General features: G+C 47.7%; 1 protein-coding gene and 1 non-coding gene across 7 annotated transcripts in view; both read right to left on the bottom strand.

Annotated features, from left to right (window-relative positions):
- The window catches only part of CAMTA1 (calmodulin binding transcription activator 1), an 826,942-nt gene that overhangs the window by 389,789 nt on the left and 409,817 nt on the right, over positions 1 to 27,336 (bottom strand). For all 6 annotated transcript variants that reach the window (XM_047724086.1, XM_047724083.1, XM_047724087.1 and 3 more), the window contains one exon: positions 20,905 to 21,040. In XM_047724086.1, coding sequence (XP_047580042.1) covers positions 20,905 to 21,040 — 136 coding nt within the window. The remainder of the gene's footprint in view (positions 1 to 20,904; positions 21,041 to 27,336) is intronic.
- Positions 27,137 to 27,243, bottom strand: LOC125099475 (U6 spliceosomal RNA). The gene has a single exon (XR_007127201.1). It is a non-coding gene; the product is annotated as a U6 spliceosomal RNA (small nuclear RNA).

Below are 27,336 nucleotides of genomic sequence, written 5' to 3' on the forward strand. Positions count from 1 at the left end.
ATCCTTTTTCATTCATGATGTTAATAACTTGTGTTCTCTCTCTTTTGTTTCTTGATTAGACTAGCGACAGGTTTGTCATTTTATTGATCTTTGCAAAGAACCAGTTTTTGTATTATTTGTCTATTTACTGTTTCATTGATTTCACTATTATCTGTACAATTGCCTTTTTTCTACTTTGGTTTTCATTGGCTATTCTTCTAGCTTCTTAATGTGAAAGCTCAGATCATCTTGTAAACATTTGTTAGTATGAATTACATTTATTGATTTCAAGTGTAAATATTATATAAGTATTTAATACAAGCATTTATAAGAATGAATTTTTTTCTAAGACTTGCTTTAGGTGCATCAGACAAATTTTATATGTTGTGTTTTAATTTTTATTCATTTCAAGTTATTTTCTAGTTTCCTTTATGATTTTATTTCCTTTTACCCTTAGAGATGTGTTGTTTAATTTCTAAATACTTGGAAATTCTTCAGGTATATATTTTACATTTGAAATTCTAAATTAATTCAGTTGCTTCCAGAGAAACAGTAATCCTTTTAAATTTAATGAGACTTGTTTTGTATTACAGCACATTTACTGTAATAAAACCTACTAAAACCTTTACGGGCATTTGAAAAAATATATTCTATTGTTGGGTATTTTGTCTCAAAAATGTCAATTAGATCAAGTTAGTTGATAGCGTTATTCAAGTTTTGAAGTCGTTACTGAATTCCTGTCTATTTTATTCATTACTGAGTAAGGCATGTTGACAGGTCCCTCTATAATGATGAATTTCTCTGTTCCTCCTTTCAGTTCCATCACTTGGCATATATTATGAAGCCATATAATTAGATGTGTACGCATTTAGGGCTGTTATGTCTTCTTGATGGACGGATCCTTTTGTCATTGTGAAATGTCTCTATTTTTAGTAGCAGTCCTTCTCCTGAAGGACTTGATAACAGTCACTTTAGCTTTCTTATAGTTCGCACACCATGTCTTATATATACAGTTTGCACACTATATCTTTTAATCATCTTTTTACTTCTGACCTATTTGTGTCTTTATTATTAAAGTATATTTCTTGTAGAAAGTATGTAGTTGGGCCTTACTTTTTTTGTCCATTCTGATAATCTCTAGCTTTTAATTGGAATGTTTAACCCACTTATAGTTGATATAATAATGTATACGGTTTGGTTTATCTCTACCATCGAGCTATGTGTTTTCTATTTGTCCTATCTGTTTCATTTTCCTCCTTTTCCTGGCTTCATTCTTTTCAGTATTCCACTTCATCTCCACTATTGGCTTGCTGGCTATTTCTCTTAGATTTTAGCGGCTGCTCTAGGATTTGTAGTATGTATCTTTAATCATAGTATTCTAGCTTCAGATAGTTACAGCATATCAGTACTGTAAGAATCTTTCAACAATATACTCCCACTTCCCACTGCTTTCCTTTGTATTATTGTTGTCATGCACTTTGCTCTATGTTATATTTTGCTTTAGACAATCATCTTGTTTTTAACAGTTTGTTGATATGTAGCTTACACACCATAAACTTCACTCATTAAAGTGTCTCTCAATGTTTTTAGTATATTTATAGTCTTGTGCAATCATCACCATAATTTCAGAACATTTTCATCACCCCGGAAAGAAACCTGATACCAGTTAGCTGGCACTCACTATGCCCACCCAACACACACCCCTTCAGCCCTCGGCAACTGCTGCTCTACTTTCTGTCTCTATAGTTTGTCCTATTCTGAGTATTTCATATAAATGGTGTCATGTATAATGTGGTCTTTTTATATTTTTTATTTTCCTCCTGCATACTCTAGGTGCCATTTGCTTTTTTAATCTAATTTTCTGAGTTGGAAGTTTAGGTTATTGTTTGGGATCTTACTTCTTTTTTGTTACAGGCATTAAGAGCTATAACTTTATAATTTTTGTCAATTATCTTTCAAAGAGAATTTTAAAAACAAGAAGATGTGTATTTTATATTTACCTACGTATTTACCTTTTCTGGTGCTCCTCATTCTTTTGTGTAAATTTGAGTTTTCTTCTAGTAACGTTTTTCTTCAGCCTGAGGAACTTCCTATAATATGTCCTATAGTAGAGATCTGCCAGTGGTAAATTATCCCATTTTGGGGTTTTTTGTTTTTGTTTTGCCTAAAAATGTCTTATTTCACCTTCCTTTTTAAAGAATATGTTCATTTAATAAAGAATTGTAGGTAGTTTTAGTAATGAAAAGATGTTTCATTGTCTTCTAGCTTTCAGTGTTAATAATGAGAAATCAGTAGTAATTCTTGTGATTTGTCTTTTTTTTTTTTTAAGATTTTATTTATTTATTTGACAGAGAGAGATCACAAGCAGGCAGAGAGGCAGGCAGAGAGAGAGAGAAGGAAGCAGGCTCCCTGCTGAGCAGAGAGCCCGATGCGGGGCTCGATCCCAGGACCCTGAGATCATGACCTGAGCCGAAGGCAGCGGCTTAACCCACTGAGCCACCCAGGCGCCCCTGTCTTTTTTTTTTTTTCCTTCCTTTGCCTAATTAAAAGACTACTTCTTTGCTGCTGGTATTCAGTAATTTGGTTATGACAATTCTTGGTGTTCTTCCCTATGTATTTGTCCTGCCTAATGTTCAGGTTCATTGAGTTTCTTAGATCTATGACTTCATAGTTTGCATCAAATTTGGAAGAATCCTGACCATTACTTCTTCAATATTTTTCTGCTGCTCCCATTCCCACTTGACCACAGTCTGGGTCTCCAGTTATAGGTACATCAAATCACTTGATATGTTTCCAGTTCACTGAGTCTCTTATTTTTCTCCTACCCTTTCTTGCCTGGGTGCTTTATTTTCAGGTGTTTCTAGCACTGTATCTTCAAGTTCATTGACCTTTGTTTCTAGTGCCTAATCCACTATTATGCCCATTGTGATAATTAGACTCTAAGATGGCCCCAGTGGTCTTGACCTCTATTAGTCATACCTCTGTGTTAATCTCCATCTCTTTTTCATGGACTTATTGATGACTTGCTTCTAATCAATAGGATACATTAAAGGTGATGGGATGTCACATCTGTGATTAGTTTATAAGAGACTGTGAATTCTGGGGCGCCTGGGTGGTTCAGTGGATTAAAGCCTCTGCCTTCGGCTCAGGTCATGATCCCAGGGTCCTGGGATCGAGCCCCACATCGGGCTCTCTGCTCAGCAGGGAGCCTGCTTCCCTTCCTCTCTCTGCCTGCCTCTCTGTTACCTGTGATCTCTGTCTGTCAAATAAATAAATAAATAAATAAAGAGACTGTGAATTCTGTTTTGCTAGCAAACTCTATTTTCTTTTTGTGTTATATACTTTGATGACTCAAGCTGCCGTGTTGGAGAAGTCCATATGCAAGGAACTGAAGATGTCCTCTAGCTAAGACCCAGGTAGGAACAAAAGCCCTCAGTCCAACATCTTCCAAAGAGCTGAATTCTTACAGCAACTAAGCAAGCTTAGAAGTAGATCCTCTTCAGCTGAGCTTTCAGATAAGACCTCAGTCCTGGATGACATATTGATTGCAGCAGCCTTATGAGAGACCTTAAACAGAGGATCCAGCTAAACCACATATGGATTCCAAACTCACAGAAATTGTGAGATAATAAATGTGTGTTGTTTTAAGCTGCTAAATTTGTGGTCATTTTGAACCCCTTAGTCAATAACTAATATACTGATCTAGTAAAATTTTCACTTTAGATATCATATTGAAATTCTACAAGTTTTATTTGGGTATTTTTTCTTATAATCCTCTCCTTGCACTATTTATCTTTTCTTTTAAATCACTGAAGATATTTATAATAGCTGCTTTAAAGTCTTTGTCTTCTAATTTCATATTGATTTTATTTGGGGCTCTATTTCTACTGACTGATTTTTATCCCAGACATGGGTCATATTTCCCTGGTTTTTACATGTATAATTCTTTTTGACTGAACACAGGGCACTGTCCATGATATACTGTTAAGTGTAGATTTTTGCTGTCATACTTTAAAGAATGTTGCATTTTGTTATGTCTGGTACTTGCATTACGTTCAGATTAGCTTGCTTATTGTGAGGTTTCTTGTGCTTTGCTAGGGTGAGTCTAGATTAGTCTTTATTCCAGGGAGAATCTGTCCTATTCTTAATGTGTGGCCCTTCTGAGTCCTCTAATAAATGCCCCAGGTGTTCAATAACATCTCTTCACACAGCCTAGTTCAAACCTGAACATCTCCCAGTTGCACGTGTGTTCTGAGAAGTTTTAGTGACAGCTCCCAGTAGTTGTTTTCTTTGAGCAACCTCATGGAGTTTCACCTTATACATACTCTGCTTGGCATTTAGCCAATGACTCAAGGAGACCTACGATGCAAATTTCTGGATCTCTTCCTCTGTTTATGTTCCTTCTTTACAGTAATCTTCCCTATAACCTCCGGTTGTCTTGGCCACCCCAAACCCTGATCTAGATCTCCTCAACTCAGCTAGACTGCCAAGTTCTGTTTTGTTACCCATCTCTATGCTACTGGGAAGAAGTCTATAGCCCAAAAGCCAGAACTCATCTTGTTTACTCTTCTCAGACATCAGATTCCTGCAGTACTTGTTGTCCAACTGACAACAGTCATTTCACATACTTTTTCCAGAGTTCTAGTTGGTTTTGGTGGGATGCTAAGTTTGCTAGCAATTACTCTGTCATTGCCATTAGAGGTCTCTGGGTATTCTTAGAGATGTACAAGACATAATGAAATTAACACTTAGCTCTGTCCTTGGGTTCTTAACCTGTTGCAGATAGTCCTCTGACTTACTCATGGCAGTGGAGGTGGCTAGGGGATGGTAGAGAGAGGCATCAGAATGTTCTTCACCAGCTGTGTCATAACCTCCAAATATCAAGATCACGAGCAGCATGCATGAAAACCAATCCCTTTGCCTTCTCAGCAAATAACTTGTCAGTGTAACAAAACCTACCAGAAAGCCCCTCAGTCTACCATGGATTTATTCTGTGGGTTACACCAGATTCCCTTTGTGCAAAGTGAGGTAATTATAATTTCCGAACTAAGACCCTTGGTCTAATGGTAGGCCTACATATTTGGACTTGGAGGGATCCCAGGAGACTCTGTATGTCTCAGGCATCTGACATACTATTACACAGACAGTCTCTGGCCACAGGGGCCATCTTTATTCCCTCTTAGAGGCGCAATCCCTAGGGTATCTCCAATTTATCCAATATGCAGAACCAAACACCTGGTAAGCTCTTTAAAAATTACAGATGCCAGGGTGCCTGGGTGGCTCAGTGGGTTAAAGTCTCTGCCTTCGGCTCAGGTCATGATCTCAGGGTCCTGGGATCGAGCCCCACATCAGGATCTCTGCTCAGCAGGGAGCCTGCTTCCCTCTCTCTCTCTGCCTGCTTCTCTGCCTACTTGTGATCTCTGTCAAATAAATAAATAAAATCTTTTAAAAAAATAAAATAAAATAAAAATAAAAATGACAGATGCCCATGTCCCACCCCAGACTACACATTAGAACCCTAGCAGCCCATGGTGATTCTGCGCCATGACCAAGGATCATTCTGTCTTCTTGTATATTATGAGGCCAAGGAACACAAAAACACCAGGGTTGAAGACTTCAAACTGCCAGTGCCTTGTAAGGTACCCAGAACCACCCCCAAACATTCTGGCTAGTCTCTCTTCTCCTACCTCAGCTACCCCACTTCGTAGGTAAGGAAACCAACACCCCGAGGGATTAAGTGGCGCGCCCAGTACCACTCGGTCCGGGGCCAAGTCACCCACCCAGAACTTTCCCCTCCACCTCCAAGACACCTCATAAAATCCCTGAGAGCAAAGTCCAAAATCCTTACCTCATCTGAGCCCCCACATGACCTGGCTCCAGGCCCCTCTGGCCACATCTCACACAATGCTGTCCTTGTCCCTCTCGCCAGGTACACTGGTCACATTCTGTCAACAGGAAAACAAGGTCTTTCCCACCTGAGAGACTCCTGCTGTCCTGTTTGCTGAGAATGCCCCATCCCAGCTCTTCGTCCTCTGAGTCACATGTAGAATGTTCCTGCCTCATTCAGGCTCTCCCAAACCACCGAAACCCAACGCCTGGCCATTGCTCTTGGCTTGGGCACGTTCCTGCTGCAACCCCCTTAGCACTTCCCTCCGGGGTCCTAAGGTACTTGCTGCTGACCTCTGCCCTGTCTGTCCCTGCCCCATTCAGGAGAGCTTCAAGAGAGTGGACAATGGATCTGCTTTGTAGATCATTGTATCTCTAATGCCTAGCAAAGCACCTAGCATGCCATGAGCTTATAATAATATTTCTTAAATGAATGGATGGATGGGAGAAGTAAAGAAACAATCAACAACTAAAGAGTGACAGAAATCACTTTGTCTCTAACCCAGCAAGTGTGATGAAGGCAAAGAGCTCCAGGCCCTGTTCCCTTCGGGGGGGAAGCCTGCTGCTTTGGGGGTCTCAGGCTCTGCCCTCTCAGCCAGAAGACCTGCTGGCATTGAGTTCCATGTGGAACACACTGATACCCAATGTCCAGATTCCCTGACACGTGGCACAGAACACGTCTCCGCACACACAGAAGCATGCCCAGCATTCCCTGCTCTAACAAGCACGCCCCAACTCTGCAGACCTGCCCCAGGGCTGCCCTTCTCTCTTGCCATTCAAATGGGTCTGCATACACGATGAAGAAGAATTTAGGATTCACCGGTTTCCACTCTGAAGTAACCTGGGAGCTGGGCTCGTCCATCCACAGGCAGAGACTTTAATATTCAAGCCAGAAACATCAGCCCAGTGCTATCGAGGGATAAGAGTTCAATTTTCTCATATCATGTTGTTCTCCTATGGGCCCTTCAAATCTCCAACCACACCATCAAACAGGACCTGCCCTTGCCCTGCCATCGCATCTTAAGTTTCTGATTATGAGTCAGATCCTGATGCAGGGCCAGTGGAAGAATTAGAATCAGAGTCTAAATTACGGTCACGCTTCAAAGTAATCCAGGTCCGCAGCCTCTTGGTGAGTGAGCCTGGGTCCCAGCTCTGTTCAGTGAGTGCAGCGCAAGCCCCACTTTACCCGGCCCAGCAGCAACGGTAAAGAAGTCAGAAGAAACGGGTGAGGCTAATTTTAAGGATACGTTTTGTCCAGCCAACGTATTTAAAAATCTTGTAACGCATAATCAATATAAATATTAACGGGTTATTTAACAGGGCTTCTCCTTCCTATTAAGTCTGTGAAAGGCAACGTGTATTCTACAGGCCCAGCTCATCGCCATTCAGAGTGGGCACAAGGCAGGCGCTCAGCCACGGCGCGTGGCTCGTGGCCGTCGTTTCGGACAACGCGGGAAGAGCCCGCCCGCTCGTAGGTGGGGCACCAGGAGGAGGCACGGCGGCCACTAACCTGAGCCACTAACCTGAGCCGCCTGAGGATTTATGTGGAAGACAAAAGGAGGGAAAACCTGCCTCCTGGCCCCCCGCAGCGCCTTCCTCACCCTGTCCCACTGGCCCTGATGTCGGGCAGCAGGCGGAGCCGGCAGGGGAAGCCGCCATGGCTGCCCCGAGCTCTGGGTTCTTGGCTGCCTTCACTGGTATTTATTTGGCTTTTTATAAACAAAAGTCAGACTTAATGCATTCCATTCATCACCAGGAAAGGGCAGTAATCCTAAGGGGATCTGTCAGACAGACGCTCTTTCTGTAAATAAATAAAAAGGTGACTGCGGGAAAGCAAAGTTCCACTGAAGCGAAATCTGGGGGTTTTTCCATTTTAGATCCATAAGCCAAAATATTGCTAAGGCTTTTTATAAACAAAGATAATGAGTTGTATAATTTATGTAAATTAACTAATGCTGCTGCATTTTCTAGAAGTAACATAAACTGCATTATTTATTTGACGTGCCTTTTGGAGTAAAAAAAATAATTGTAATTGGATATTATACCTAACAGGTCTCTCCCGTTGTTTTCTTACGAGTATTCGCGGTTTTGAGCATAAAGCACAGGATCTCGGAGCGCGCTACAGTGTGGCTTTCCTTCCGCTCGTAAGAAAAAAGACCAGAGTCAGACCCCTGGCCACAAGCTCTGTGCCAGAAGGAAAGCTTCGCACACACCAGATACCTGGGCTTGGCCTGGTCACCAGCTGCTGGTTGGTTTCAGCTAGGGAGGGGGTTCTGGGAGTGGGCCAGCAGCCCGGGGCACCCAGCTGATGCGACTTTCCCTCCCTGATGTCTACGCACCTTCACTATTCAAAGCGTGCATCAGAGTAGCTAAGCGCCACTCAAAGCAGTGTCCACATCTCCTGGGACCTCTCTCGGGAGGCAGTACCTCAGGCCCCCTCAGACCAAACAAATCAGAACCCCCACAGGACTGGTACGCACGGCAAAGAAAAACCCTTTCCTACATGCTTTGTGGTAGAGACCCGGTCCCTTCCGGACCCCACCTTCAGGAGACAGAGCTGCACATGGGAGGGCGCAGGGCCGGGTCCTGGCTTGCAGCATCACCTCACGTTCCCCCGCCCATCTAGCATCTATTCAAATGAGCAACACGGAGTCACACACTGCAGTTCTTAATATTATCATATTAAGAGCATTAAAAATGCAAGAAAGGATAATTAAGCAAAATAAATTAAACAAGGATCTTGAAATACACAGCCTTGGAAATACTTTCGTTGCCTAAATGCTTGCAAACATCTGTTTAGCTGCCATCACACTTGCTCTCCTACTCTGATATTCAAAGCACAAAATATGGTCAAATACCAAATGTAAACAGCTCTGATTCGTAACCCTGTTTGTGCAGCGAAAGATGGCCCTGAGGCAGAGGAAGGCACTCTGTTGAAAGTCCACTGATCTCTGGAAAGAGCTTCTCGCTTGGGACCAGAGGTCGCCCTCTGGAGAAGCCGGCATCATTCATTCACTAGCAGGGGTGAGGAGAAACAAAACAAAAGTATCTCCAACCGAAAAGGAACGCAGGGTAATTTACTGAATTTATTTCATCTCATCTCCCTTAATCATGTAAAAACAAAACCCAAAAATGTTCTACATTCTGGTTTGTGTCCAACACAATGTGCAAACTAATTGAGTGTAAAAAGCGTTGCTTTTGCATTATATCAGTTAAAGTGAGTGTAACAATTGCTCTCCCTACCCCCGAGCTCTGTTTCATTTCCGTTTTTGTTATAATTCAGTCCATTCACAATATGTCATTGCAAACACTATTTGCAAAAGAAAGTATAAAAAACAGATTCTTTATTTCTTAGTGCATTTATTTTCATTTCCCCTCTCAAGCTCTCCACATTTATACCGTGCTTCCATCTGGAGGGCTTAAAAAAGTTATAGACGAAGTTACTATACATTATGAGGCAACACTCATCTGGTATTTAGCCCGAGAATTTTATTGCCAGGTGTTGTGAAAGGAAAAAAAAAAAAATACGGGCAAAATACTGTGCTGCATCTCGTTTCCAAACATTTCATATCATGTCTGAAAGTGTTCATTAATTTGGGAGGGAAGCTGCTTCCACGAGGATTTCTTCACCGTCTCCCAGGAAAAGGCAAATGTGGGGGCTCTGCCCGCGGGGGACTGTCGCACCTCAACCCCGTGGGTGGTGTCCCAGCATCCTGCAATGCACACCTCTCCCCAGGTTCCAGGACCCGCCCGAAGTCGGGCACCCCAGACTCTGAGCAAATAGAAGCGGAGTCCCTCCCGCGCTCAGTGCTGGGGGGACAGAGTCTGAGCAAGCAAACGGGGAAAGGGGAGCATGCCCAAACCCACCTGCTGGTTCCGATCATCAGGCATAAAGGGAAAATGGATCCCAGGAGAGCAGAAGAACCAAACACGAACCTGCTGTACCAGGCCAGGGAGCCCCCTCTGTTGCCACCTTTAGATGGGGGCTGTAGTGTACTCATTCAACTATTTTGCAGCAACTAGTGAGCTCACTTCTTCCTGGACTGATTCGTCCCATGGAGACCCAAGCAGTTTCCTTTGTAAGAAATAACTACAAACATTCAGTGTGTGTTCTTCGGGGAAACTGAGCTCACTACAGCATTACACTGATGATTAGGTCTGACTCCATGTATAAAAGTACATAAGCAAGCGAGGGGTTCAAGAAAACATATCTATGTCGGGGGTGTCACACCATGGAAGGATTGGGCTGCTCTGCACAGGGACGAGTAAGGAAACTGGGCGAGATCAGGAGTCTGGGGGTCCCCTTGCTAGTTTCCCACAGTCTCCCACAGTAAAGATTATGAGAAAGAGGTCAGGGAATAATTTGAAACTCAAGCTATCAGACGACCCCAATCACTTCACAATGTCATCATGAGACGTGCTGGCTTGTCATTCTCACTAGACGTCCCCCGGGAGCTCTGCACGCCCTCTGTCCTGAGATGGCGGGCCTGACGGCCACCCTACTAGGGTGGCTGGCTCTGTGTCACTTGAGAGTGGGTACAGCTCCAGGGCGGGCCCACCCGCTGTCCTTGTGACAGCTGCGGCTCACCAGGCTGGCTTTGCTGCCCGGTGGTTCCCCCAGAATGGGTTCAGGGCAACATCCCACGTCCTACACGAGCTGACCACACTCCGGTTGGGGTTCTGAGACCTCCCAGTCTCGTCTCCTCCTAGACTAAAACAAACCTCCTCGGACATTCCAAGTCAAAGGAACACTGTCCTGATCCCCACCAGCATCTCAGGGGCTGACATGCACAGAACTCAGCAGAGGTTTTTAACAGCATCAGAAATTAGAAATAGGAGGAGAAAGATGTGGAGACTGAAGGACTCTGAATGCTAGAACCGGGGCAGGTCAGCCATGAGCACAGGATATAAGGAGCCAAAGGGAGGGGAAAACCACAGCTACTTGCTCAGAATTTATGTTTCCATAAGTGAAACATTAGGATTCTCGTATGGAGAAGAAATTATTGATACGCATGTTCCCTTAAGGAAGGCTTCTCAAGAGGCCCATTCCAGATTTCATAATAATCCATATTCTTCCCCTGAAATGGCAAACGGAGTCTTTGATTTCCTTATCACTGCCACAGATGCATGAATCATTAAGCTGCAAACCAGCAGAGGTTCGGTTTATCACACGCCACCTAGAATATTTAATAAAATAAATTCTAAACAATCAATTCGTGAAAAGTCAATATCTCTTCCACTTTTGTAATAAATGTCTACCTCCTGCATCCATCATAAAACTGTACGTAAACTGTGGCAGTAGAGATGAAAGAGAAAGTCCCTGGTTTTCTCGTGCTGTCATGTAAATACTTAAACACGGACAAATAACATTCATACCCTCCCTGAGGCCTCTATTCTTGGGGGACGTAGTCCCAGCAAACGCGGCCAGGCTACTTTCCAAGCACTTCCAGCCTGAAGATGCAGGGGTCTCAGCCTCTCCCTCTTCCGTGAGAGTCCTTGACCCACCTAGTCACAGCAGGGTCACATGCCTTTGACTCAGCCGTCCCTGCAGAGGCGAGCTCAGAGCGCCTCCCTGGGATTTGTCCTGCCCTGTCTGCCGCACCATGAAGCCGGCCTGTGGGAGGAAACAGGCCATTTCCCAACTGCCCTTGTGAGGGACATCACCTAGCTTCTTCAGACTGAGAACAAGCACACCTGTGACACATGGACGTATTTCCACAACAAGGAAAGATAAAGAAGACATCCTAACTACGCCAGGACAAACGTGATGAACAACACGGAGGTGACAGTGTGTTGTGAACAAAAGAATTAGAAGCTGAGCCTGAACATTGTAAGGCTGTGAACATGAGTCTAAAAACATAACCAGTGCTCAGATAGGAGAGGCAAGTCCCTAATCAGCCCCCATCGATCTCTCACGAGTTTCCATAGCACCATGCTCCTTCTAGAACTTGCTGCCATAATCTAGAACAGGAGGTAACAAACCACATCCATGGTCCAAATCCGGCCCTCACCCTGTTTTGGAAAATAAAGTTTTATTGGCACACGTTCACACCCATTCCTTAACTGTCATCTATGGCTGCTTTCACACTGTGCCAGGGTGACGGAGACCGTCTGGCTGGCAAAAATGGAACTGTTTACTGTCTGCCCCTTCACAGAAGAAATCCATCAACTCCTCCATTCACTCAAAACATGTTTACTGGGCACCAAATGTGTAGCAAGTACCATGCCAAGTGCTGGGCTACAACAGGGGACAGAAAGTACCCCGTCGGGCATAGCTAAACGATGCAGGAACAGGGCTAGCTCCCCCAGGGAAGAAGGCCAAGGGAGCCAGTGTGCTTTGCTGTCAGAAACCCGCTATTCCCTCTCCTTCATGGCCAAGGGCAGAGGAAGGACCAGTAGCTCAAAGCATATCTTCAGAGATTTCAGCTAGATGCTTTTTAAAGGTGCCGGGAGTCAAATAATGAACTATCAGACCAACCTGTAAAGTTTTCCTTTGGACGTTTTTCTTAACATAAGATTAAAAGAAAACAAAATAAAAAACCCATGTGCCCAGGGCTGAGTCACTGAGGGGCTCAGCAGCTAGAGAATGGCTGTCCCAATCCTTTCCAAATGAACGGGCCTGTGAGTCACGGGAAGAGACACTAAAAGGCAGATACTGATTCAGTAGATCGGGGATTGGTCCAAGACTCTGCCCTTCTCCCCCCTCCCCCCACAAGCAGCAGGGGGAGTAGCTGTTCCCTTCTCTTGCTTCTGCACTAACACCTTCCTCGGCCATTCCTCCTGGGCGCAGAGAAGCCCGCCGCCACCCCCTCCATCTTCCCCATGGTTTTTGCTGGTCTGTGAGAAACAGATGCAGAAACCTAGGCCTAATTAGTTTGCAAACCATATGCCTTCCCTGTGTCGGTGACTAACTCATGTCCGCTACAGGGGTCAGCTGCAACTCTCCTAGGATGGGCGGCAGATCCGTGCCCTCTGAGCGTGGACAGCACCACACGGAGACCAGCCACAGCCGCCAATGAGAGGAGTCCATTTCCCCAGCAACATCAGGGCATTTGAAAGATGTGGAGAAGATCAATAATGTACTCTTCGGTCAAGTGAAGGCCAGAGATATCCTTTACCCAACACAAGCAGCCATATCTGGTCATTTACCGAGGTGGGTGGGATATATATCACGTTCTTAAAAGGCATCCCCAGCTTCTGGATGAGGCCGTAAATTATTCTTACAAAATCAAGGTTATGTGTTCTGAGTAACATCTAACTTTGTGCCTGCTGGATGTTGGGGCCCAAAAGGAAAGACCCTTGGGTGAATTTTGACAGTGGTGTTCAAGAGTTTCCATTGTAATTGAATATGCTGAAATTTCCATTCATGTCCTTGTGGGCTAATCTGCAATCATGTTAAGGGACTGTTATGATAATAATTAAATACAAGTTCAGCATACCAAGTTGATATCTTGCTGCTCTACCTTCAACAGGGAGTTTCTAGCTCAATAGGGCTCAAATCAAGTTTAAAAAAGGAAATTACAAAATATTTTACAAACTGTAATCTACCAGAGAGATGAGGAAGGCAGAAACTACAAACACATCTCCTTCGAAATCTTCTGGCACCTCTTTGCCAACAAGCTCTTCAAATATCACTCGTGGGAGATCAGCTTCCTGGAGGCAGCAGCCTCTAAGGGCAAGACCTGGGCCTCTGGCAGTCCTAGTGGCTCCCAGACTCTCTTTTTAGAGAGAGCAAGGGATCCCCAGGCCTGGCAGCCCTTGGGTTTGCTGGGAAACTGCCAGGAGTACCTTTTCTCTGTAGCCATGGCCAGCGCCCTTCCTGGTTTTTATGGTCCCTGCATCGATTTTGTGTCTGGAGATAAACCAACTCTCTTCCTCGAGTCTTCAGTACCCAAACAGTCAAATCTCTATCTGCTATCTAATATCTATCTTCAGTACCCAAACTATCAAATCTCTATCTAAGACTCAAAGGAAACTGCTCTGATGGTCAGAGGGTTGCCGGAAAAAATACAGGACACCCAGCCCAATGTGCATTTCAGACAAGCAACAGATAATACGTTAGTTTAAGTATGTCCCGGGTGGTTGCATGGGACACACTTGTACTGAAAAACTATTTATTGCTTATCTGAAATTCAAATTTCACTGGTCATCATGTGTACGTGTGTGTGTGTGTACACGTGCATGCACTAAATCCGGCAACCCTGCATAGGGAGCGTGAGCACACAGACCCCTGTGCCAGAGTGACGTGCCTGGAAGCTCGAGAGCTATGGCTTCAGGATGGATAGACGCTGACAATTCATAGTGGGAGAGAGAAATCCAACTCGTTGTCCCTCAGTTAAGGTTGACATGGGCATATAAAAAGTTCCTCTGGGACCCAGCTGACATCAGAGCTAAGGAGTGACAGCAGGTCTGTAGGTATTCGGAGTGTTGGGGGACAGAATCCCACCCACTGGAGGGCAAGAGGCCTCCAGATTGTCTTCTCGCAGTCCCCAGCGGCCCGAGGGTGCCGGGTCCCTGAGTTGGAGGAACAGTGAGGGGGGGGGCTCTTTCTCCTCTGACAGGTTGGGGTTATAAAGAAGGGAACGCCCGCTTGTACTAAAGACCTTCCTTTATCCCCATCCCCCGTCTCACTTGAGACCTGTGCTTGGGGGCACGGTGCTGCAGGTCAAACCCCATGCCCCCGGACCCCCAGTCTAAGCACACGTCTTCTGGGTATCGAGGCGTTTTTGAAAGCCCATGTGGTCTGGTAATGAGGAAACCGGGAATTCGTGATCCCAGAGCTGGGATTCCAGAGCTGGGGTAGTATCTTGACTCTGTTACTGACCAGCTGGGTATCTTTAGATACATTTCTTAATCTTCCCAGAAATTAATCACATCTTCTGCAAGGATGAGGAAAACCGCATCGCTTACTTCATGGGGACGCTGGCAAGTCATTGTACAGGACAGTGCACAGAGAGCGGTGGGGACAGGAACAGGTATTCAGTAGGTATTGTATAAATGCTGCCATAATTGTCATTGTTGTTGTTAACTGCCTTGGGTCAGGGAAGACAGAGCCTTAAAAAGAAACAAAACCGCCATCCTGGCCGGGCCTCCATGAGCTCAGCAGCACATGAACCAAAGCTGTTGCTGCTTCAAAGTGTCAGTAGCTTAATGTTATTTATTAGTTAAAATTTAATTATATGAGTTGGGTAGGGACATGTCACCAGGGATGCTAAGTAATTAGAAATTAAAGAAGGACTATGGATCCGAGTTCCTGAATTGATTCTACCCAAACACATCCAGGTAACAGGAAATTAGGTTTTAACGTGTTCATGCACCAGCAGAACATGACACAGAAGCTCAGATGATTAGAAGCCAGAAGAGAGCTGAGGGAGGTGGTCCGAGGTACTGCCAAGCAGGCCGGCATCATGAGACCAGAGCAGCTCAGCCACTAGCCCTGGACACCAAGGCGGAGGCAGCGGGATCGGAAATCCAAGGTCTGAGTGGGAGTCCCCGTGGGGATAAGCATGTCTGACTCACACGACTCAGCGGCAGGGGTGGGGCGGGGGGGCACAGACGAGGGGGTGCCTGTGAAAGCAGCTGGTCACTCAGCAGATGCCACCGCTCAGAGCAAGGGCCTGCAGGGGACCGGCCCGGACCCTGTCCTCCAGGAGGGGAAGGCAGCCCATGCCAACACTCCAAAACCTCTGGTGACAGTTCCCGCCTCTCACTGAGATGCCCTGATTTGTGTTTCTGTAAGTCTGTCAAGGTGAGGCTGCGTCTTAACTGCCTCTATTCTTCCCTTCATAGGCCTCCAGCGCCTCGATACCAGATACAGACTGGCCCGCACCCAGGAAATACGGGCTGTCTGCCACCTGCTGTTGGACCGGACAGCACAGGGTCAAGTCCGAGAGCACTTCCTGAAGAGAGGGACAGATGAGGGCTATGGACACGGGGGGCATGAGTATTGCCGGCTGGAGGAGCCAGGGAAGAAGCCCCTGGAAGCTTCAGAAATCTGGGCAGGGCCGTGGGAGACCACGGGCTGGGAGCAAGGAGTGACACGCAGTAGCCACCGGCGGGCGCATGGCCAGTCTGGAGGGCAGCGGCGGGGACCACTAGCCCCACCAGCACCCACGGTGGGTGTATCGGTTCTCTTCAAGAGTATCTTCAAGATACTTCAAGAAGTATCGGTTCTCTTCAAAACAGCTGGGGGCAACGTGGCGACTTCGGGAGCCCAGCGGCTCGGCCACCTTCCCTCCTGATCTGCTCCGAGCTGTCTCCCGAACCGGCTCGGGGCCCCCCACATGCGTGCGGCCGGCGACTTCACACACGTTCCCTGGGCGGCCAGCAAGATGCCGGTTTATCTTCCGGCGGCAAGCCGGGCTGGAACGATCTGGCATCGCCACGAGGCAGACAGTTACTTCATGCCCTATTAACTCCTGAGGCGGTAACTACCATATCATTCCGACTTTTGAAAGAGGTGCTTTTTTTTTTTTTTACTTTTTAATATGTGGCGTAAGTGTCCAAATAAAGAACATCACTTTAATGAGGCTGAGTCCAAAAACATAACCTTGTTACCGCCGCTGCGGGGCTCCCAGCGGGCTTCGGGCTTTCAGGCAGTTAGTCAAGAAGTCTCCGTTCTTCGAGAAGGTACGAACAGGTCAGCAAAACAAAACTTTCCAATCCAGGCAGATGGTCCGGGCCGGGGGTCCCCGTCTAGCACAGCAGGGGCTCGGTGTGGGGGAGGAGGTCTTTGTCCCTGCTGCCTGCAGCTAAGCCCACGGCCTCTGGGCGTGACCACCCACTGGCTGCCAAGGCGGGACGGGCTGTGGCGAATGCCACAATCAGCGGCGAGAAGGCCTCGTTCCTGGGAGGCCGTCATGTGGTCCACGTGGGGCCAGGATAGACCCTGACATGGTGCGATTCTGGCCACCTGTTGCTTCTGGTCACGTCAGCTGGGTTTCGACAGACTCTCACTGCCCAGCACAGCGTCCCAGCCCTGATGCTGCTTTCCCCTCCCCCCAGTGCCTCTTTCCCTGTGTTTATGTCACTTCTTGGCGTCCGAGTCTGCCCGAGGGACGCTTTCTATGTGTTCCGCACGAGGACGTGCCATTCCTCCGACACGCCCCTCCTGACCTGGCGCTGGAGATGCGGACTTGATGTTTTGTCATCACCTCCCCCCTCCCGCCACCGTGAGATCAGAACGCTGCATCTTCAGTATCTATCACAATGTGCTGGATGGAAGGCGCTTGGCAGCTGGCTGGCGGATGGAGAGTAGGTGTTGACTCGATCTGAAAATACCGCAGATCCCTCCAGAACACCCGGGAGCAACGGGTGTCATGGCAAGTGCTTTCGCTGTATAACCAGGCAAACGTCAGCTCAAGTCGTGGCCCCATGCTGATTTGTGGCAGGACAGGGGGGCAGTAGAAACCTTGTCGGGGCTCAGTCTTTTCATCTATGAGATGGGTATAAGAATAGGAAATTTACACGGATGTTTCGATGAGAGTTGAATGAGATAGTAGAGCTGGGGATTCGTAAGCCAGCGGCTTACTAAGTGTGGGGTTCCTGTCTGCTGTGGGGATCTGGCACAGAGGGGGTCAGGAAGCAGAGAACCCAGCGCTGGCCTAGGTTCTGAATAGAGCCATAAGCTTCTGGGGCCAGAGAACAGCTCCAGGAACTTGAAAGTACATGAACTCTTTCGGTTTGGCCCAAAGACTTCACCCAGCTCACCTAACCCACGGTGTGGCAATCCCGGAGGCATGGGGACACTTCAGACTGCCCCTCTGCTCTCAGGGAGTCTCCTCCCCCCAAGAGCTCCTCCCCGCATCGAGGCTCCAGAGAAGCAGGCACGACTCTGCCTGGGGAGCAGGGCCGACCTCAGGCCTGCTGCCATTTCATCTCATGAAACATTGACATCACAACCACCTTCTTTTTCCTCCCTGCCAACCTTTGTTGTCCCTGGAAACCTTATCGAGCTAGCTTCTCCGTGGCTTACAGACAAGACGACTAATCGTGGACTTAACAGCTCGTCAGCTTCAGAGGCGGCTGCCCCCTCCTGTGCCGGGCTGAGAAAATCAATGTGCTTTCGAGCTGCCTCGTGTTCCTAGGGCCCCAGCCTCGGAGAACAAAAGAAGCCGGACTGCTGAGCAGTTCCGTGAACAGGGCTGGAAGTTTTCCTGGCCTGAGGGAAGGCTTATAGCAAGTGATATGCTAAACGGTAGATCGGAATATCTTTATCATGCCCTTGAACTGAGGAAGCCAGCTCAGTGGTAGAAAAAGCACATCTCCGAGACCCTGTGCTGGTCGTCTGCCACCCCCACGGCAGGGGCAGGGGCTGGTCCCAAGCCTGGCATGATGGACGTCCTGAGTCCATGGGAACCACCCGGCTGAATCCACTGAAGGAAGAGTCGGGGTTTCCACGCAGAAGCCTCCTCCCGTGAGACACAGAGCTCCACGTATGTCCGCACGGCGACTTCCCGTGTAGAAAGGACCACCTGCGCCCTGTCCCTGCATGACCTCTGGGCTTCCCTGCCACCGGTACATACCGGAGCAAATGCAGGAAAGGCACAGTGAGATGTGGGGCTGCTCTTGCCAAAAAGGTCTTTCCTTGCAGCTGCTTTAAAATTATGCCTGTGGTAGACAACCCATCACAAAGGACTTCCACTAACATGACATGCTCATCCCCACAGATAACTAGGTGTGTCCATTGGCGTACCTACAGGAGGGTAGGGAAGGGACAGTGACTCGTGGCGCTGCTGGGCGTGTAATTGGCACAGCCATTTGTAGTGTCCAGTAAAACACGAGATGCTCAGACCTTGCTCCCGGCCACTCTGGCAGGTCCAGGCTGCACACGTGGACAAGCAGGCATGTCTTAGCTGATTTCCTGACGCACTGTAATGTTGACACGCTCAGCCGAATCTAAGAGTCCGCTAAGCGGGGAGTGGCTCCAATGCGTCTGTGGTGACACACTGCAGAGCAGGGAAAAGGGATGGGGGCTGTACCTATCAACAGAGATGTCACTCAGACCCCTGCGCTATGTGAAAAGGGGAGCCTAGAATATTAGGTGAGTCACGGACACAGTCCTACCCAACCTCAAGAGCTGAGCTTCGAGCCCGTCTCACTAGGAAGCTTCTCGGGTCATCCCAGCCCACCCAGGCCACACCATGTACCCGCTGTTGTGGCCTCCCTCTCCAAGAACCAGAAAGCAGGCCCCGCATGTGGCCAACCAAGGGTCTCTAAGCCCCTCTCCTGTTCCCACTCCGCAAGGCCGCTTATGCTCAGCAAGTCACAGAGACCCCTTGCTGTCCCTTCCCTGGGGTTCCGAGGATCCCAGCTCCCCCCATACAGGTGTCTGCACGGGAGACGGTAAGCCTGAGCCACAAAGAACTCCAAAGACAAACATGACCGAAAAACAACCGCACGTCATTCTGATTCCACCCAGTGACAATTCTCACTTATCACGTGAGGGAAGAAAGGGAACACTGGTGGGTTTTGGCCCTGGGCTTCTGAGCTGCTGCCCAGGGTGAATTCCACCCGGTCTCCGTGGACGACCAGAAGTTCCTGACTTACGCAGGACCAAGGACGAGCCCCGCCAGAGACCTGTGGGCACGGGGCCGATGGTGCAGCTCTGGCGTGAGCTCCCACAACCCTGCAAGTCCCAGCAAGAGCCCCGCACGCGTCCCGCCCACTCTGCTCCTTCCGAGCCCCCGAGCCCCCCGCAGCCCTGGCTGGTCAGCGGGCATGATCCCCAGTCACCGTCCTAGAGCTAGACCCAGCACACTGGGGCCATCTGCATTTTCTTGTCTCACCAGCCGACTCGAGCACGCTGTGCAAACAGAACACGAGAGAACGTACCGAAGAAGAATTTCTCGTGTCCGGGCTTTTCTTTGTTCTTCTCTAGAAAGCATTGTTATTGGGTGTTTAAACACACACACACACATAAAACAAAAGCTCTCTCTCTCTGTGGGGTAATATAATAAAAGCCACCGGATGCTATTTTTAACAGCCATAAAAGCGCGTGATTAATATAGAAAAAGCCACAATGACGAAGTGCGTCACAAAGAACGTCAGCCTGGAGTGGGAGCCATTGAAGTCAAGTGGGCTCACGGTCCACGTGATCAGTCCCGGCAGGCTGGGGGCCCAACACACCAATGGCCTCCATGATCCCTGGCTTTCATCAGTGCAAAATACTGAGTGGGTCCCAGGCCAGCTTCTCAGCTCCTGGCGGGACACAGCACCGGGCCACGGGGAGATCCTTTACGGGGGAGATCCCTTATGAGGATCAGCAAACAGAGCTGAGACGTGGCTGCTTGCTAACTAGCAGGCCAAGAATGCACCGTGATTCATACCTTCTCCCTCTCCCACTGCAGCACGTGGCTCGGGCCCTCAAACGACCTCAGGAGAATGTCTCCACGGCCACCCAAGAGTGAGAGCCTGTGGTGTCAGAACAACAGCAAAGGAGCCAGCCTGCTCCCTGTCTTCCCCCAGGACCCAGGCTGAAGTTTGCACAGATCCCAAGACGTGTCCCACAGCACCCACCTCTATCTCAGCCGCAAGAATCCCACACACCTTGCGATCCCATCCAACTATCTTTAACACCTTCGAGCTCCCTGAGGTCCAAACGCCCAGAGGGAAACAGAAGAGGCTGTTAGTAGAGGGAGGCAAGCCAGGCTCTGGTTGGAGATCACCAGCTCCCAAGGGACCCACTCAACAGAGGCAGGTCCAGGCCACCTCGAAAGGGAGACCTCAGGCGGCCCCTCTCCCTCGCTCCTGCACCCTCCATGTCCCTCTGTGATACACACAACACAGGACTCTGCAGGAACCCAGCAAACGCCAGTCTATACATCAAGGACTCCCCAGAAGCACGAGGACATTAGCTAACCTGGCCTTCACGGACAACCGGATTGGAGACTATTGGGTAAGAAAGCAGCAAACAAAACAAAACAGCAAACAGGGTCTTGGCAAACAAAAATACTGGCAGCAAGTTACTCCAAAGCGATTCTGTGTCCTCGCAGCCCAGAAACAACATTTGTGGACCGAGAGAGCCTTCCTGCCCTTTACCTCCACTCCCTGGACCTTCAGCTTCATGTGGTCCTCTCTGGTCGTCTTCCCGTCTTTCCTCTTTTTCCAGCAGTATCCATCCTTCCTGTACTTTACTTTCTTCCTGTTGTAGAGGATCATTGAGCCATTCTGTGGTCTGGAAACAACAAATGGTTAAGTTACCAAGAGAACGGAGCACAAGAAAAATTTATGAAGAAAGATATCGTAGACCAGTAAAAGTCTCTACAGAAAAGCAATATTCCACATTTGCCGGGACATAATTTTTCACCTTTTACTGCAGCTCCCTAGATTAACCATGTTTTACGGCCAGCCAAAATTTGCTTGTGGATTTGGTACCTAATGAATTAAATGTGTCAATGATAGGCTTAAAAAACATCCCCTTAGTAATATCCACCATCTAATCAAGATATACGATGTGGGGGTCTGAGCTCTGCGCTGAAAAGGAGAAAAAAACAGCCAGAGAAAGCAAAAAGAGCCGGGGGTGTTGTGGCAGCCGGCAATATCTTATCTCTTGTAGAAGGATTCTCTACACATCTTTTAATCCATCACCCAGCATTAGGAAATAAATAAGTTTAACGCGGACGCTAGATGACTATGTTAAGAACAGACCAATGGAAGGACTAGCCGGCCGGGCCACGCGCTCTTGATTCATCGCCCGCGTTTAGATCCCTGCGAGATTCACAGGAACGTCCACAGCCGCTCTCCCCGGGCCGGCTAAGTACCTGATTCTTCCACATTTGGGCTTGGCTGTCGGAAGGCTCAGCCCTGCCTGGTACATTTGTCTGTCTGTCTGTCTGGTCCACAGCCACCCTAACCTTAGGAAAAGAGCCCACTTGCCACTTGCTAAATGCTGAGAGTGGCCAGTCGCTCTAGTGCCGTTTGAAAAGAACAAACAGAAAGAACCTTGACTTTTCCTAAAAGAAGTCGCGCGCCAGTCACAGAGAGCAGAGGACGTCCGTGCATACTTCCGCAGCTGCAGAGGGCATGCCCACGCTTTGGTCTGGAAACCCCCCAAAAAAGAAAGAACCAAACTCCTCCGGCAGCACGTCCACGGTGAGCCCCTTCCAGAATAAAGCGGCAGCGGGGGTGGGCACCCGCGGCTGGCAAGGAAGCCTGCGAGTCCCCCCGAAGGCTCACGGCACACCGCTCACGCCCCGCGGCCAGCTCCGTGTCCCTCTGGGACTGAAACCCCGGCACAAAGGAAGGGGCACGGGGCAGTCCGTGCGCCCAGGAGACCAGCCCAGGCACATGTCGCTCCCAGCCACCGCGCGAGGGCTCTTCACGCAGACAAGGCATAGGAGGGCGTTTCTTCCAGAGCCGGTGGGCTTCTGGGTCTCTGCTGGAGCACAGAGGGGAGGGCAGGCCGGCCGGGCTTCCAGGGGCAAGAGCCTCCTCTTCCCCTGAACAAGGGGGAATTTCACAAGTAGGCGCCCAGTGTCGGTGCCCAGTGTCTTACTTTTCCATGGTCTGTAGGGGAAAGAAAGTCACGCTGGGGTGACCGCGGCTAATGGCCGTTCCCATCCAGCCGGCAGTGTCCTTCAGCAGCTGATGGCCGAACAGCAATTCCAATGGAAATTATAGACTTTCAACAGCAACTCCCTCCACCTCATTGTTTGCCGATCACGGTGCAATTGGTTTGTGTCAGCACTGGTTTCCTCCCTAAGTCTGGCCGACTAAAACAACTGGGAAATGGCTTCACATGCTTGTCACAATGCCGTCACCTGACCGTCTGTCTCGAGCTTACAGGTTTGCATTGAAAACCCTACAGTATTCTTCGATTTCTAAAGGGCAAGTACGCTCAAACGTGGGGCCGGCTGTGCCTGCCTCTTTCCTCTTCAGCCCTGCTCGAGGCTTGTACCCTTGGGAGAACCCAACGTGCAGCTGCTGTGCTCCGGGCCGTGGCCTCAGGAGTAAGCCAAGGAATGTATCCAATCAAATAGACAGGTTCTGCATTCGTCTCGCCCCCTCCACCGGGAAGAAAGACATCCATGGATTTGCAGGGACTCCATTGGTCCCAGAAAACTGGTCTGTTCCAACATCAATCCAGTCCAACTGCTCGTGAGCGAAGAGGCTACACAGAGATCTGCTCCATCCGCCCGCCCTTTCTAAACAGGGTCAGTGGGGCGCCTGGGAGGCTCAGTCAGTTAAGCATCTGTTTTTGGCTCAGCTCATGATACCAGGGTCCTGGGATGGAGCCCCACATGAGGCTCTCTGCTCAGCAGGGGGTCTGCTTCTCCCCCTCCCTCTGCCTGCCACTCCCCCTGCTTGTGCTCTCTCTCTCTCTGTCAAATAGATAAATAAAATATTTTTAAAACATAAAGATCAAAAATAAATATGGTTAGTGACCCTCAGCAGTATATTCAGACCAGCTGTCCCCAGATCATGACTGTATGACCCAGAGTGAACTTTCCCAAAATACTGTCAACATCCACAGTCAGAACCACAACGACACCCACCTAAGGAAACCCATCCTCCTCCAGCCACCTGCCCTTTGCATTCTGGGAACGTGAGAATGGCCCCGTCACCTGACACTTTGAGATGGACACAATCCCACGGGGAACCAAAGTGTCCACCTTAAATGGCCTTAATAAATGGAATCATCACTTTAACTTGCCATAATGAGCAATGTAATCATGTTTAATCCAGCACTCTGATTTTATTAGAACTTGCCTCTGCTCTGTGTCATGGGGAAGGCCCCTCCCTCCAGCGTTCTCAGGTTCTAAGAGAAAACCAGCCCGCAGAGGGGCCCCACAGCTCGAAGAAAGCGAGGCTGAAGTGCCGTCCCAGAAGATAATCCAGAGTAAGCCGGAGCTGGTGGGAAGGGGTCCAGGAGAGGAGGGAGGGGTGGGCCAGTCAGGGGAGGGCTTGAGAACATCTCGTGACAGTGTAAAAGGTAGCACTCACCTGAGAAGAGTGGGGAAGTGGGAACAGAGTCGAGGACAGAGGGTCAAATAGGCACAGAAGTCCTGCCCCTGGTGGATCCGAAGTCCCAGCGAGAGCCTGGCATGGGAGCAGGCCCCAGGCACGCTTATGCCCCCATCTATACCTGTGTCTCTGTGTCTGCCTCCGTATGTGTGTCTACACCGGCCTCTGCAGCTGTATCTGCCTGTGTCTCTAGCTCCTTCTACACCCCACTGTGTGTCTCGATGTCGACACCTGTACCTACATCACAACGACATCCACAGCTACATCTCAATCCATGTGATATTGTCATCATTTCCAACATACAGATGAGGGAACAAAGCCTTTGTACCCAGAAAGCATCTGCACAGGATTTACTCGGAGTCAGTGTGACTCCAGAGCCTCCCCAAAAGTCTCCTGGTTTAGCACAGACTGTGAGGCCAGGCCTGGTTTGCTCTACTGGCGGGGTGATCTTTAAGGCCCTGAAAGCATCCTGCACCCAGTAGGGGGATGAGAAGGGGGGATGATGTCCTGGCTTCCTCACCCCGCAAATGGGACAACTCTGAGGCAATCCCAGGTGTCCTCACCCCATGCTTCGGACGACTCTGGGTGCTCTACACGGTCTTCCAGAACCTACTTTCCAGTTGCCCAAGTGGAGACCTGCCAGATAAGAGCCCTTCCTTTGTATTCCTCTCCCTCCTCTCTCACGTTCATGCCCCCTGCTGGTGTTTCCTGGGACCACATCTCAAATAAATGGCTGGTATGCAAGTCCCCATCTCAGGCTCTCCAGGGGAAACCGGGACTAACGCTGCCGTCTAAGAGAGCCTCAAGGAGACAAGTCCCCCATCACAGTGGAGAGGAATATCAAGGGAAAAAACGTGGACAACAGGGAGCTTCGTTCTAATGACGGGGTTCTAGCCAAAAACACTTTGAAGCTGAGAAACTAACGACTGGCAAGACCAATAACACTCATGCAGTCTATTAAAAAGATCATGGGATCAAAGGAGAAACTACCATGAATTATGAAAGTAAACAAACAGATATAAAATGCAGATATGTGATCAATAGTGTGTGTGCGTGTGTGTGTATGTGATATGCACACACTCACACATGCACACACACACACACACAAATGAAACAAGAGGAATGACGGAGGACGCCGTCGCGTATGTACTGTATGACTTACATCAGACAGTAAGCACTATGGAGAAAGAGGAAACGAAATACTTGGACATAAACTTAATAAGAAATTCTGAAAACCTGAGGAGAAAAACTACAAAAGTCTACAGGACAAGTTAGGTTCAGTGAGTGCAAAAGCATAACATAACAGGAAGAGAGAGGTCATAAAAACGTCAATCTTCCCAAAATTAATTTATAAATAAAAGGTAATGACAAGAATCCCATTAGGATTTTTGCTGGATCTAGAGAATTTTATTTTAAAATTTATTGGGGAAGGAAAAAACACTGGTGATAGTCAAAAACTTGAACAAAGAAGACCGAGGTATAGAAGCTAGCTAGTCCTAAAAAGCCTCCGTATTTTCCAAAGTATAGAATTGACACATGAATACATAGAAAGACCAAGGGAACAGACTAGGAGATCCAGAAATATTCCCACTTGCATATGCAAATTTAGTACACACTAAAGGAGACATTGCAAGTCAGTAGGGGAAGGGGACGACTTTCCTAAGTGATACTGGCATATGGAAAAAGATAAAATTGGATCTATTCCTCGCACTGTACAGCAGCATGAATTCCAAGTGGACCAAGATCTCAACATAGTAAATAAAATCACTCTACTGGGAGAAAATACAGGTGAATTTCTCTATAACCTGAAAGCAGAGAAAACTTCCTCAGGATGATCAAAAACCCAGCAACAACAGGTGAAAGACAGACACATCAGAGAACATAAAACTGCCAGACTGTGTTCTGATGGGGCAGCGCCATTGTACCTTCTAACTAGAGCTGAATGAAGACTCCAGCATCTCCACACCATGCCCAGCCTCTGGCACTGTCTTGTCTCTTGGGTTATGGCCATCCTCCTGGGTGTGTGGCAGTGTTTGCATTTAAATCTCCCTAAAGATTAATGACGCTGAGCGTCTTTCCATGTCCTCATTAGCCACTCACAGAAGCTCCTTAGTGAAATGTCTATTTGAATCTTTTGCCCATTTTTAATTGAGTTGTAAGAACTATTTTTTTCAAGATTTTATTTATTTATTTGACAGATGGAGATCACAAGTAGGCAGAGAGGCAGAGAGAGAGGAAGGGAAGCAGGCTCCCTGCTGAGCAGAGAGCCTGATGCAGGACTCAATCCCAGGACCTGAGATCATGACCTGAGCCGAAGGCAGAGGCTTAACCCACTGAGCCACCCAGGCGCCCCATTAGAACTATTTCCATAAGATCTAGATGGAAGTCCTTTATCAGACATCGGATTCGCAAATGTTTTGTCCCAGTCTGTGACTTTTTCTGTTCTTTATGGGTTTCTTTTAAAGAGCAGAAGTTTTAAACTTTGGTACATTTCCAATTTATTGATTTTTTTCTTTTATGAATCATTCTTTCAATATCATATCTAGGATTTCTTTTTCCTAGCCTGAGGCCACAAAAATCTTCTCATGTGTTTTCTTCATGGTTTTATAGTTTCAGCTTTTACATTTAAGTGTGTGATGCATTTTGAGTTAACTTTTGTGTATGGTGTGAGGAAAGGGCCCAAGTTGATTTTTGGCACGTGGACATCCACTTGTCCCGGTGCCATTTGGTTTCTCTTTTTTGTTTCTGCTTAAAAGAAAAAAAAAAAAAAAAAAGCTGTCCTGTCCCCCAATGAATTATACTTGCACGTTTGATGAAAATACATTGACCATAAACGTAAGACCTTATTTCTGGACTTCATGCTTTTGCTCTGTTTCCCGTCCTCATGGCGATACTATACTGTCCTGATTGCCGCAGCTCTGTAGTAAGTTTCGGAGTCAGGGACTCTCTGTCCTCCAACCTTGCTCTTATTTTTCAAAATTGTTTTGGCTATTATAGGTCCTTTGTATTCCTGCAGAAACTTTAAAGGTTAGTTCGAAAATCTCTGCAGCAACACAGATCCTGCTGGGATTTTGATAGCGTCGCGGTGAGTCTACAAATCAATTAGGAAGGAACTGCCGGCTTAACAGTACGGAATCTTCTCATCACTTCCAATCACGGAACATGGAGCGCCTTTCCATTGGTGTAAATCTTTAATTTCTCTCAGTAAGACTTTGTAGTATAGGTTTTATATTTTATAAATTAGATTTATCTAAGTGCTTTTTCCCTTTTGATGCTACTGTGAATGGAACTGTCTACTTTTTATTTTTTAAGTAGGGAACACTTCATGAACTTGTGTGTGATCCTTGTGTAGGGGCTATGCTGATCTCCTCTGTATCAGTCCAATTTTAGAATACGTGCTGCTGAAGGGAGCACTGGAATTGTTTACCTTGAACTTCCTTTTTGGATTGCTCATTCCCACATTTCCTCTTATAGACAGATACACAATTTGACTTTTGCATATTGACC

This window comes from Lutra lutra, chromosome 4, assembly GCF_902655055.1.
Source record: "Lutra lutra chromosome 4, mLutLut1.2, whole genome shotgun sequence".
Taxonomy (NCBI): domain Eukaryota; kingdom Metazoa; phylum Chordata; class Mammalia; order Carnivora; family Mustelidae; genus Lutra; species Lutra lutra.